Source organism: Equus caballus, chromosome 9 (assembly GCF_041296265.1).
Source record: "Equus caballus isolate H_3958 breed thoroughbred chromosome 9, TB-T2T, whole genome shotgun sequence".
NCBI lineage: Eukaryota > Metazoa > Chordata > Mammalia > Perissodactyla > Equidae > Equus > Equus caballus.
Genome location: NC_091692.1, coordinates 64,316,035 through 64,330,715, shown reverse-complemented (window position 1 = coordinate 64,330,715; position 14,681 = coordinate 64,316,035). Strand labels below are relative to the sequence as shown.

The following is a 14,681-nucleotide window of genomic DNA, read 5'->3' as shown; positions in this document are numbered from 1 at the left end:
AAAGCTCTTCTAATATGGACATAAAATGCATAATTGAAATACTAACTTTCATTATAAAATGTTCAAATTAGGGATCACTTAATATGAAATTACCTGATGTACTCAGTAATCTATTATGTATTTCCCCATTTACTTAGTTTTGCCTGTTGACAAAAGCATTTCAGAACAATATTCATACCCCAATGATTACTATGAAATTCACCCCAAATTTCCTTAAGTTTGAAAAGCAGGAAAGACTATATAAATATTTACTTTATCTTAAATACACCATCTTTGTACACTGTAGCATTTTTATTTCTCTTAAAAGTCGATGACAAATTATAGTCATTTTAAGGTATTGAGCAAAATCATGAGCTTGAATTTTGGAATAAAATTACTAAGGTAAAAAAGATTTTAGGTACCTTCACAAATTCTAACTCTCATTAAATTCCAGAAAAACTAACTTTAATAAAGAAAGCACTACACTAAATAATTAAAATTGAATTTCAATGAATTAAAATTACTAAGAATGAAAAAGTTGATGGTTAAAAGCAAATTATATTCTAAGAAAAACTTGGTTTACTAAAAACTAGCATCATATAGTAAAAACACTACTTGATATTCCAAAAAGAGAAATTAATTTAGTGATTACATACTGAAAGTTGTCCAGATAAGAACTGTGGAACATCCCTCAACATGCCAGGACTCATAGGAGAGGTAACGGAAATAGAAGGACGATCCATTTTTTGAGATTCGAATGAGCTAGAACCTGAAATGATAATTATACATGAAGAATAATAACGACTCTTCATTAATATTTAATAATCTTTATCACATATCTTTTAAATTATTTTTTAAATGTCCACAAAACGTCATTATACAGACCATTTTCTTAGCCACAATGTTTCAAATACACTGAGAGGGGTTTTTCTTTTAAGCTAAGTGCAGCTTACGGATTCTCTTAAGACCAAGGGTGAATCATTTTCTGTGCCAATTATACTAGAGACAGACCTCTACCTCAGGGCCTAGTTACTTTGTCTGCTATGTGTGCTAAACTCATATCTTGCAAAAAGATATTAAGAAAATTTTAAAATAGAAACTTAGGGAAGAAAAGCCAAAATGTAAATCAATACAGCAACTTGAAGATGATCTAAACTTGTAATGCTCGAAACATAAGTACTAGAAAGTTAATTATGAAATGTTTTCAATAAGTGACTTTTTTAACCATATCTGGAATTATAAAGGCAGAAAGGAAGAGAAGAGCTATGAAAAAAGATACAGAATAGTAGAAAAAGCAGAACCACAGTACCCAGAAGTTATATGTATGAATTTATTTCTATGGAGGGGAAGGAACAAATCAGAAAATTAATGAAAATGGGGGTATTGGGATACTGGGGGAATTAAGTGCCTGGAATTCTGGGTTACGCATTTTAGCATTAACAAAGTATCCCTGCTAAGCTCTTATGAGTGGGGCAATAAAATTGCATTTGAGAAAGATGACTTTACCACTTATTTAAAGTGCAGATTCAATTGAGCAAGATGGAAAAGAGTTAAGAACAAGTAGAATTCAATAAAATAACAATAGGAATAGTTGCAAAAATGGAATGGAAAGAGAGAATTCAGACAATATCACAAAATAAGAAAATGAGGGCTCAAAAAATAACTAGATATGAGAGATAAAGGGAAGAGGGGGGAAAACATTAAGATTTCAAGTCTTATGATGAGACATGGGGTCAAGAAAGTCCCCTATGTCTCTGTCTTGTTCTCTGCCCAGGACAGTGCTGACGTTCCATGGGACGTAGAACACTGGAGAGAAGTCCTGTGTTTGAGGGAAGGGGTGGAGAAGTTAATTTGGAACACAGTGATCCTGTGACACCTCCAAGACATCTAAGGGGAGATGTAAAGCAGGTAACTGGATATATGGATGAGACAAAATGTTGAGTAGACAGTACCACTAGAAATTAAACTGTAAAGTGTCTCCCTAATTGGAGGCACAAGTGGATAAAATTCACCTCCAGAGAGAGTATAGCACGGTGTAAAATAAAGGGGGAAACTCCAAGTCTTGGAATCAGAAGTAATGGTGATACTTTTTATAGTATTTAGAAATGGAAAGAATACTGACTTTATAGTAAGAAATAAGCTCAGTTTTATACATGTTAAGCTTCAAGTAACAGAAAGACACTTAAGAAAACATATTCTTTTTTTTTTTAAGATTTTATTTTTCCTCTTTCTCCCCAAAGCGCCCCAGTACATAGTTGTAGATTCCAGTTATGAGTGCCTCTGGTTGTGCTGCGCAGGGTGCCGCCTCAGCATGGCCTGACTAGCGGTGCCATGTCCGCGCCCAGGATCCGAACCAGCGAAACCCTGGGCCACCGAAGCGGAGTGCACGAAGTTAACCACTCGGCCACCGGGCTGGCCCCTAGAACATATTCTTTAAGTACTCAGGGATGAAGGGACAATGATAGAGCATTCTGATAATGTAAACTCAGGAGTCGTATGGCAATCAAAACCATATGAAGAGAAGAATTTACTGAGGAACTAAGGACAGAGGGTTAAGAATTGGGCCTTGGAGAAATTTATTCTTCAACGTTTAAAGGATAAAGGATTGAACCTAATTTGAGAAAGGACCCCTGTCTCCTCAGGAACAATTTTGGAATTGTAGCCTTGTGTCTTCTTAAATAGCTGTAACAAGATAAAGGGTTCCACACTGCTCACATAACATCACAATGATGTAACATAAGTGAATAAAAATTTTACCTACTTCATAGGATTGTTGTAGAAACTAAATGTGACAATGTAGGTTCAACATCAAGCACAGTTTCAGGCACTCAATAAAATGGGAGCAATCATGATGATGATAATATCAATATACATAATGATTATTATTATCATTACACTTGTACTTACTATGTTATAGTTTCATGTGATCGTAATATTATTTTGGATAAAATGATTTAACACCTAGCCAAAAGTACTAAGTCAAATAGGCCATATGACCATATTTTATAGTGAAGAGCTACGCCATTCCAAAAGGAGTTCACCTCTCTGGTAAAGATTTTTTTGAAATTTATACTCATAATTGTAATATAAAAGAAAATACCTATTTTAATAGTATATTCTCAATTATTGTGTGTGTAGAGAATCTGACCACTTCTCAACACTTTCATTGCTACCACCATGGACTAAGTCACCATCGTCTCACAACAAAAACACTAAAACAGTCTTCTCACTGATCTCCCTGCTTTCATTCCTGACTCCATTTAATCTATTTTCCACATAGTAGCCAGATTTTAAAACATAAGTCTCTCCTTAAAACCATTCTATGTAGCTCTTGGTTTCCCTCAGAGTAAAACTGAAAGTCTTTACAGTGGCTTGTAAAGTCTACACAACTTGGCTGCCCATTACCCCAATCCTCCTTCCTACCATTCTTCCCCTTGCTCACTCTGTTGCAACCCCACTGGCCTCCTTGCTTTTCCTTAAATGCATCTTAGGCTTTCCTGCCTTAGAACCTTTGCACAGCTGGTCCCTGAACCAGGAAAGCTTTTCCCCCAGATAGCCACTCTTTCAAATCTTTGCTCCAATCCTTCCTTCTCAATGTGGTTTATCCTGATCAACATATTTCAAATTGCAACCTGCTACTCTCAATCAAAAAAGAAATTTGGTTCACTGGAAAAAATTCATTTGTATTACATCTGAAATAGCACTCAAACACAAGTAATAAAAAGTGTGTATTTAACATTATTTAAACTTATACGTGTATTGTTCCATTACTATTCTAATGTTAAATCAGAACTATTATGGCATTTTCTAAAAACGTAAATTAGAATATACATAATTATTCACTAGATTGTCCCAAGTATTTCCCCACTTAACTGAGGGTTAGGTTACAAAGCAGTACATTTTAAAATCAGGGAAAATTTGAGGGGGGTAGAAAGTGAAACTTTTGAGAGTGATGGTATGTTTGTTATTTTTTATTGTGATGATAGGTTCACATGTATGTCAAAACTTATCTAATTGTGCATTTTAAATATGTACAGTTTATTGTAATATACCTTAATAAAGCTATCTAAAGATACACAGTAATTAAGATGTGGTTAAAAAAATTGTCTTCAAATATTATAAACTTTTGTACTTTTCTCACAATGACAAGAAATAATACTAAATTTTTCATCTTTATATGATATATTTAATAACAAGATTACTGCATTTCTTATTTTGTATTAACAGATAAAACACTTCATTTGATCCCTGTTGAATGACATTACTAATAACATTTTCTTCTAGAATAAAAGAAACTTACTGGACTCCAGTTGTGCATGTGTGCTATCAGGTATCCTAGGTATATCTCTGAAATGATAGAAAAGAAAAAGAAAACAAGAAATTGTTGCAAAAATTAATGCAACTGCTATTTTGATCATTATCAACCTATATTATAACATGGCAGTGTAAAAAGAACAAAATGTGTATGATGGCAGCACTATATAAATAAGAAAACAAAATTCATAGTACTTTATTGCTAATAAAAGTATTCTGGGCTAACTCCAACTACTTAAATTGAATTAAAATTCATATTTGCAAAAACATACACTTTATTTTCTATGTGCCTCACTAAACAATTATGCATTCTAAAAAGTTTCTGTATTCAACAAGATAAGTTTTATAGAAACATTTTAATTCTATTCTACGCTTTATTTTTACCTGCTGTTGTTCTAAATCAATAACATTAAAATTCAAAGAAAATATCTACAAAACAAAAATTAAAACATTCAGATTGTGATTGAAATTTTTAAATGTAATAACTCCAGAGGAAAATGCAAACATGTTTCTTGTTGGGATTTACAAAAGTACCTTGTAACTTCATTTACACCAAAAATACATACTCCTTTTTCTTTTTCTTTGAGATTTGCCACGATGGTTAGATAGTAATGGTTAAAATCATTCAGAGAATTACATAAAAGAATATTTAAGACATTAAATAAAAATATGATTAGTGGATCCTTAACACCAAGAAATATATTTGGTTAATACACTAAGCTGATACAGTGGTTTTACCACATTACAAAACTATGAAAAGACAAGATGAAAAATAGATACAATTTCATGTACCAGATTCATTACTTTTGAAAGGAACATTTCAAAAACTGTTACCAACTTAAGTCATTTTCTCCAGGATAAATAGGGATCAAAATAATATAGTCCAATCATTTCCTGAACACATAAAAACTGGACATTAGTATTCTACAATAAAGAATAATTTCTATATCCTCCACCCTAGAATGCTCTTACTCCGAACATACATGTAATAATTCACTGTCAACTTATATTTTTTATTGCTTTCTTTAGTTATAAGTATACCTTCTACATTGGCTTAGAAAATAAGCTTCTATAAAGGAAATACTTCTCTGATATTTAATGAGTAATTCTCATAATATAGAAACAAAGGATTATATTTATTGCCAACTTCTGAAAATTGTCCATAAATTTTGTAACAAATTACAAAAGCCAAAGAGTAATTGGCACTTGCTTATTTTTTGTCTGTTTCCTTAAAGATGTTATATTTTTCCTTAAATTGTTCCTTCTATTTGGGAATACTATGCCATTAGGCCTCTCCTTTCTATGTTGAAATCTCCATTTTGAAACAAATATGTAAAATTCATAGAATATAGTTGATACTCATTTTTACAATGTAGAGAACCAACAGTTCACGACATTTCCTTTAAAAGTACTTGCTAATATAGTCCCCTTCTACTAATGCTTTTAGTAGTCTACTAAGCTATGAAAATAATAGAAATAATAAACACCTAAATATTTCTTCTTCTTTTGTAATTGTATATTCTAGCATGATCAGATAAAGAGATGTCATGATTTTTGAAGAGGTACTTTTAATAAAGGAGAAAAGAGCATTGTCCTCAAAATTATTTATTTTTATAAAACAATCAGACATTTTTGGATTGCACATTACAAATTGTTTACTAATAGTCAACTTTATACATGTACGAAACCAACTCACCCAATAGGCCTTGAAACAACAAGCTCCACTTGTGGTTCGGGTTTGGATTCCAGAATGATGTTATATACTTCTTCAAATGTGGCTCCTTGCAATGGCCTTCCATTCCATTCTAACACTTCATCACCTATTGTGTGTGTCAGTAATGATAATCTCAGAAAGAAAAACTAATCCCGTAAAATGCATTTGAAACAAAAGCAATCTTAAGTGGCAATGAACTCCATAGAATAAAATCACCATTATGGAATAAAAAATATGCCGAAGAACAGCTCCAGTGGCATAAAATTTGATGACCAGGATGATTAGTATATTTCACCCAAAAGGACAAGTGTCAGAGGACAAATTACATGAAAGTTATCTTCTGTGTTTTCTATGATTTTCTCAGTGATGTCTTGTCCATGAATAGCTGTTAGTTGTTCTTGCGAGGGGCAGAGAAGTTAGGAACGACCTATGTTACCATCTTGGTGATGTCACTTCTTTCTCTATGATTTCTTGATAGAAATTCTAATTCTAGAAACTGTCAAGATCAGTTGCCTCTTCAAAGATTTTGTGACTCTGTGTTCTAGGTTTCTCAATATATATGCATCTCAGCACTTTGTCTAAACTCTCTTGTAAAAGACTTAATACTTAGCATCTTAATGAATTCCTCTCCAGGGCACTCCAGGATCTCTCCAATAGCATCCATTACCAAAGAGATAAGGAGTGATATATTTTAGGAAATACATATTTCCTAAAATAAAGCTTGTTTCCTAAATTATGCTGGAGTTTTTTAAAAAGGAAAATGAAGGCTTATGGAAAATAAAATAGATTAATACTAGACACAGACCAGGAACTTTCATCAGCAAAAAAAATAAGATGAATAAATACAAAAATCTTTTCATCTGATGTGATTCAAGAAACGTTACGCCTTTCTGCTAATGAACAAAGGTTTAATTTAAGTTAGGTTACCTCTTCGTTACTGGCCAAACCACTTCTAAATGAGGACAGCTTTCTGTAACTACTCAAGTTTAAGAGTTTAAATGTAAATAATCAAAGATAGAAACCTACCGGGTCTGAGATGTCCTACAGTATCAGCTAAACTTCCTTTTTTTACTTTGGTAATAAATGCACAGAGCCGACCTGATTCAGTCATCTTTCCTCCTACAACCTGTTTAAAAGAGGAACGTGTTAAAAAAGGCATATTGTTGAAATGAACATAGTTGAAGATACAAGGAAAAAATAACTAGACAATTTGGAACTAAAAACTATAATTTAATACACTAAAAATAATTTTTAAATAATATAGTGTTATTAGGAACTGAGTACATGTCCCCAGAGTGAATTCTTTACATATTCCAAATGTTTTACAATTTAATCTATTTGTTGAAAATGTTCCATACCTTAGAAAAAACTTAATTTGTAATTTCTATCTTTATTACAGAATTCTTACTTTTGTCATTTCTAAAAACACGTTATTACAGTACTGTATAATTAAATTAACACTTCTAGTTACAGGCTTCAAATAAAATAAAAATATAAATATTTGTTACTTTTACTATAATTATGATATCCTACCAAAATTTCGTTAGAAATCTCTTAGTCACATTGATAATGTGCATAATGATGGATTTTTTTCCTGATAAAATTACAGAATTTACTTAATCTCATCAGAATTAATGTAAACTTTAGACCATGTGCATCCTAATTTTTCTATTTTTATGTTTCTATTAATATATGTCTTTCAGAAAAAGAAAAAACAAATGTTAGCAATAATGCTGTGGAGTCATATGTGTACCTGTAAGACTGACTTCTTACAAAATTATTGCTTTGATTCTCATCAACTGCCATTTAATAAATATATCAACTTTATAGGAAGTTAAGCAAATAATAGTAACTAACTTCATTGACTAAAGTAGTTTTTTCTCTTCTAAATTGAGTGGAAGATAACTGAATTCATAAAGCATTAATTTATCTTATCCCATGTATTTATTCCTAAATTGCAGTGAATTACACTCAGTTGCAGTTCAGTTAACATTAAGTAATTATTCTTATGTTTGATTCTGAAAATTAAATGTATAGATATTATGGGCTGACACCCCGATGTTAATATTTAAAAACTTTCTTGCCTTGATAAACTTTAATAATAATAATTAATATTACTGACTATAATTATTATTATTGAAATCTTATAGAGTGCCAGGCACAGTACTAAATGTTTGTATATTGCTTTGTTTAATCTTATTATAACTACTCAGTAAGTAGTATTATCTCCATTGTACAGACAAGGAGTCTGAGGGCTAAGAGAAGCTTAGTTGCCCAGTGTCACGTAGAAGTAATTGCTGTAACTAGAAATCAAACCAAGACTTCCTAAGCTCTATACTACACTGCTCTAATGCTATACTGGCCAGATCTGGATTTAAATCCCACTTTCATTACCATCTTTGACTGTGGGCAAATTACACCACTTCTTGCAGCCTCTTTCTTATCTGTTGCGCGTGTTAAACAACATGATAGATGTATAATGCTCAGATAAATACCAGCAATATGGCAGCCACCCAATAATGGTTAGTTGCCCAACTCCACTTACACCCAAAGTTTTCTATCTCTCACTTACTGTATTCTACAGGACAACTTCTGTAGCAATGGCTTAACTCTAAAACATTTGTTCTTTTTTCATTTCAGGTTTTAATTCACCATATAGATGCACAAAAAACAAACAGAGCTCTATTTGCTGTACTTACCAAATAATTGTCTGATATTTTACAGTAAACTATAAATCAACATTTATGTTAAATCTCCTCACATAAGTGAGTTTCCAGACTTCAAACAGTAGTCTCTCTTTCTCTCTCTCACACATGCACATATACACAAATACACACACAGACACACATTTTGCTACACTAATACAGAAATTATATCCTTATGAAATACATATATTACATTTCCCACATTTGCATATTTAGTAACCGAATAAAACTATGATTTTAATAGACTATAAACAGATACAGACTAAATGGACAAACCGTATAGTAAAATAAGTTTGAGTGCTGTATTTAGAATTCAAGTATATAACTCAAACTATATTTTCCAAAATTATATATACAAGTATTATTGTAGAATAATGGCAACTTCCTAAATAATACTTGGAAAATGAAAAAGTTTTGGATAATGAGTGCAAATATTTGGAAAGTCTTGAAACTTAAAAGAAACCTCACTAAATTGGTGTAATAAAAAGAGTTACTATATCATTTGCTTTTCTGATACATCTGAAAGGAGTATAGAACCAAAATCTCATGTATTTCATCACATACCTTCAAGCCAAGCATTGCTCCTGAATCTCGAGGTACACTTCCATCTTTTAGACGCTTATTTAATAAAATGCGACCAATTAAACGATCTCCATCTTTAGATGGCTGCCACGTCACAGGGTGCTGACATATTACATCGACAAACAAAAAAATTAATGTTCTTTTATGACAAATGACCCCTTATCGTACAATCTCTCTAAACTTCAGATTTCCGAAGTGTTATGATTACACAAACCAGTTTGCATTCAAAACAGTGATCAAAAGGGCTTACTACATTATGCTTATAACCTCAATTTTATAATCTCAATTTTTTTCAAAGTCCAATTGCTTCAAATTCTTACAGTGCTCTGACATAATACTGAAGTTATATATGTAATCCTACAAAATCTAAAAAACTTAAAATACATGCAAACTAATTTAATTAGCTATATGCTGGAGATTAACTAAAAATTCACAGGCAGAAAAGATAGATTGAAATTCTGTGCAACTGAACTCATTTAAAAATGAGAATTTAATCTTCTCTAGAGTAAAAAGAATTTACTCTAATAAAGTAAGACTCGAGTAAAAGTTAAAAGGTCAAATTATATTAAAGCATAAAATTTGAGTCTATGATGAGGGTTTTCTTGAAATAGGTTCCTAGATTAAAATTATAAAAAATACATAAGCCCCAATAACTTTCAACTGAATCTGTACGGGAGAAATAGGCCTAATTCAAAGGTCAGGATAGATTATACTTGTCACTTTTTGGAAGTTCATCGATTGATGCTTTCAGGTCTTTGATCTATTTAGTAAATTAATTTTATTAGATAATCCAATGGTATTCATTATTAAATAACCTTGAAAATATTAGGAATTTATCTCTTTCTCAGGGCATAACCAAGTCATTTATAACTCATGATACCATTCCATTACGAATTATATGTCAAATAACAAAGTAAGTGATTTGTGTAATCACAGTTTCACAGTTATCTAAAAGGAACATGCACATCTTCATGCAAAATTTAGCAGGCAAAAGACAAGTTCCAGTCAATCACATCTATATGGTAAAAATTTTCAAAAGTCTCACTACACTCAAAGCAAAAATAATAAATACCCAAGCAAATGGCAATGGTTCTAATACTAATTACTACTACATTATAATGCTATGACAATAAAACAAAAGAGCAAAATGACAGTGAAAGGGAAAAAAGAAAAACAACTTTTTCTGTGCAAACAGACCCAATTATCTCCCTTTTGCCTGGGATTCAAACTGTTAATAATTTAATTTTCATCCCAAGGAAAATATATGCAAGCAATCAAATAAGCCAATCCAAAAAATTCTTTATATTTGTGATTTATATTAACATTACAAAGTTCTCTCATGCGACCATAGACAAAACATTCCTTTGTTCCTAATTTTTTATTTCATTTATTTTTTTGGTATGCCGTCAAACAACAAAAACAGCAAAGCAAGCAAGAAGTATTTTGGTTTGTTTGTTTTGGTTTTGTTTTTCTTTTCTGCACCTTAAGAAATGCTACATTGACCCTTGAAATGTCCTGTCCTTTTATTATGTTCCGTTTGAATGAGTGACAGAGAGCAAACGAAGACCAAATGAGCAGGTTAAAAGGCAGGCTCCACAATCTCAGTACCTTATCACTATGGCTATGCTCCTCGTTAAGGGTTGTGCTACTACAGGTATCTACCCCAGAGTCCTTAATCTGAGGCTCAGACCATTCCAAATCCTCTTCCAAAGAGTGGCCACCAAAGTACATCATTTTCTTTTGTTTCTCAGACCTGGTGTTAGAGTCCGACAAAACTGCCTGCTCTCTAGTTTTTCTTTTTCCCTTTTGACTGTCCCCTACAGGTGTGGGATAAAAAAAAATACAGAAAAGAAAACATGCAAAGGTATAAATAAAAAAAGGAAAAGTGAAATGATAACGGAAAGTAAATAGTAAGGCTCCACATGTCTCACCAAAGACATTGGGGATGCCTCACTGCTATGCCAAGACGTATGGTCCAACCAGTTGTAATCCATGTCTCCTGTGAGAGTCAGACAGACAAAGAGTGCAGTAAAGGAGACAGCGAAAGAAAGGACAGACAAAGACATTACAAACATTTTAAACTGTATGATCCTGTCTGGTTTCAAGAACTTCATCTGTAGCACTCACTGTACATACCAACAGAAAGCTAAGATTCCAAATGAGTGAAATTTATGGAATGCAGAGTATAAAGTCTTTATACTCTAGACAGACCCTATAGAACAAAAGTCCTGCAAGAAGAGAAAGGCTAATAACACACAGGAATAGAAATGAAAAAATTATATATTCTGAAAAAGAAAAAGACTATTAGCTATGTCTGTTACTCATGCTGTTTTCTTCTTTCCGGCCTACAGACATGAGTTTGTTCTCCAAAGACAAAAGAGCATTTTAAAAATTAAACAGCAGCTCGCCAATACCACTATAATAAAAAGCCAAGATAATTAAACTGTACTTCCTGAAATACAATATGATATTCTTTATAAATGCTGAAACCTCCTAAAAAGTTCGGGGAGTTAAAAAGAATTGATTACACAAAAAATTAATTATGTATAAAAATGACAAAACAGATTTATTCAATTTCTATTAGTAAAAATAAACTTTACTTAAATATCACAAATTACTTAATATTACTTTGAAATAATTTTTCAACTTTTTTCAGAAATTGCATTGTCATAAAAAATAAATTTTCTTTTAAAATAATTTTGTCAGACAATTAATGTAGTTGGCAACTGAGAATGAATATCGATTTCCCAAAGTTTTGGGCTCCTTATTTGCCTTATATCTGAAAAAAGAATTTATTTTTAGTGCACATATATCTTTTTAAGCTCTATTTGAACGTTCATTTATTTAAAAACATTTACTAAACACCTTCTATTTGCGATGCACTGTGCTAAGCTCTAGTGTAAGAGGTAAAATAATGAGACATAAAACAGAGTGGAGATAAACACAGTAAATCATCCACGTCGATTAGAAGAGTACAAAACACTGAAAGAGTATAACAGGATCTAATTTAAAATTTGGGGTCAAGAATCAATTCTAAAGAAGTGATGTTTAAGATGAGAATTGAAATATGTAACCTAAAGGACAAGTAAGGAAACAGGCAGCTGGAAAGAGCATTCCAGGAAGAAATAACAACATGGTACTGTAAAAGAACTGACTGAACACTAGTGCGTCTCAACCAAAAAGAATGAGGGAGAATACATGGCTAACTAAGACTGGGGAGGGGGCGTAAACTAGGTTAGAGGGGCCTTTTTATACCATATTGAAGGTTATGAATTTCATTCATTGAAGGATTTTAAGCAAGATGGTGACATGAACTGGTTTACATTTTTAAAAGATGAACCTAAGTACTAAATAGAGATTGGTTGGACGATATCAGAGTTAAAACGCATTCGCAAAAGGGACAGGCGATTATGACTTGAGCAAAGGTGATGGCAATAGACATGGTAAGACAAGAGGCAACTGGGAGATATTTGGGAGGTAGAAATAAGAGTGTTAAGAAAGACTGAAGAGTCAAGGATAACTCCTAGGTTTCTGGGACTAACAACTGAATGGAAGAAAAGACGATTTATGAGAGGGAGAAGACTGGAGAAAGAGCACTTTTCATTAAGGAAGGAGTAGGAAGGAATTACTCTATTTCATAGAATCTAAGATGTCACTGACTGTAAGATTCATAGATATTAAAATGATAAAAAATGCATCTTAGAATTTATTAAACATGGTGATTGATTTTGGATATATTATTTGAAACAACTGTAAGTTATTCAAGTGAGCATATAAGAAATCAAGTGGTTAAGCTGTAATAAAGCTTAAAAGGAAGGTTTGAGCTGGAGAAATAAATTGGGAATTATTAACATACAGACAGGAGTACGTAGATGTTTTAGGAACAGAGGGTAAAGAAAGATATGAAGAGGACCCAGATTGAATTCCAACATTTAGAGTTTGATTTGAGAAAAAGAGAGAGACAGAACTGAGAAAGAACATGCAGAGAAAGAAAAGAAGGAGGGTGGGAGATGGAGCTCTCCAAACCAAATAGAAGAGAGTTTCCTACACAAGAGGAGAAATCAACTGTATTGAATGATATCTACACATCAGGTAAGATAAGGAACTGAAAAGGCTGTGTTTGATTTGGCAACACGAAGATCAGGAAGGATATTAGAAAAAGCACTCTGGATAGAACGATGAAAATTAAAGTCAGATTGAAGTAACTAAAGAGTCAAAGAGAGATAGGAAGTAGAAAAATTGTGTGTAGATGAATAGTTCACAAAGTGAAATCCCCAAAACAGCATGATCAACATCATCTGGAAACTTGTGGGAAATGCAAATTTGTAGGCACCACCTTAGACTTAAATCAATCAAAAATTCTGTAGGTGAGGCCTAGCAATCTGGATTTTAACAAGCACACCAGGTGATTATGGTCTCGCTAATGTTTGAGAACCACTGGAAACAATTCTTTTAAGAAGTTTATTTGTAAAGGATAATGAAGTTGTGCTGACGTACACAAAATTCAATTTATAGGAAAAAGAAATCCCAGTCATTAATCTGTGAACTAAAGCTGTGCTTCCCAATCTTTTCCATGGCAAAAATAGACAATTATAATTTTATGGCAACCCAAAAAAAAGCTGACGGTATTTGTAGCTCAAAAAAATCCATAACCCTTTCAAAATACATTATTGTTCCACAACAAAGCATTGACAAATCTTTGAGTTGGATAAAATATAGTATGGAGACTGTAAATGAAAATTCTTGGCTGGTTTATTTGCAAAGTTGTGAGATTTCAGCTCAAAATCTCTCTTCTCTCCCTATGCTTGCAACCTATCAAAAAAGTGGTAATGTAGTTCTTTCCTCTATAAATAACGGAAATCAGATGTTTAACTATTTGACACTAAAGCAAATATATTTGACTGACAAAAATAGAGTATCATATATGGTAGACATTCAGTAAACATTTGCTGAATGAGTAAAAATCAGCATTAATAAAAGAAATATGGTAATCAATGTAAAACATATAGAAAATAGTCCTCAACTTCTAGGACTATTAATATGTAGCTAATAATACTTATCACTTAATATTCTATTGTGTGTAGCTTCAAAGGGCAGAACTAAGAAAATAAAATATCCATCCTTTAGTCGCAGTACAAAAATTTATTGCTGGGCTTTCTATTTCTAGAAAAAGTAATAGAAGACACAAAAAGAACCAAATGGAAACTTTAGAACTTTTTGAAAAATAACTGAAATTAAACAAGCAAATAGATGGGTTCAACTGCTGAGTGGTGAGGACAGAGGAACAACAATGAACTCGAAAAAGAACAACAGAAATTACCCAATCTGAAAAACAGAGAGAAAATATACTAAAAGAATAAAATAAAACAAATAGAGCCTCAGGGACT

The 14,681-nt window shown here is 32.2% G+C and overlaps 1 protein-coding gene across 49 annotated transcripts in view; it reads right to left on the bottom strand.

The window, feature by feature from the left end:
• Positions 1–14,681, bottom strand: part of RIMS2 (regulating synaptic membrane exocytosis 2) — a 572,519-nt gene that overhangs the window by 268,744 nt on the left and 289,094 nt on the right. For 25 of the 49 annotated variants that reach the window (XM_070221638.1, XM_070221628.1, XM_070221639.1 and 22 more), the window contains 6 exons: positions 10,903–11,111; positions 9,277–9,396; positions 7,034–7,133; positions 5,990–6,113; positions 4,280–4,326; positions 636–748 (listed from right to left, as the gene is read on the bottom strand). In XM_070221638.1, coding sequence (XP_070077739.1) covers positions 636–748; positions 4,280–4,326; positions 5,990–6,113; positions 7,034–7,133; positions 9,277–9,396; positions 10,903–11,111 — 713 coding nt within the window. Of the gene's footprint in view, positions 1–635; positions 749–4,279; positions 4,327–5,989; positions 6,114–7,033; positions 7,134–9,276; positions 9,397–10,902; positions 11,112–11,225; positions 11,294–14,681 lie in introns of all 49 variants that reach the window. The other 24 variants (XM_070221631.1, XM_070221642.1, XM_070221652.1 and 21 more) reach the window with 1 other exon arrangement.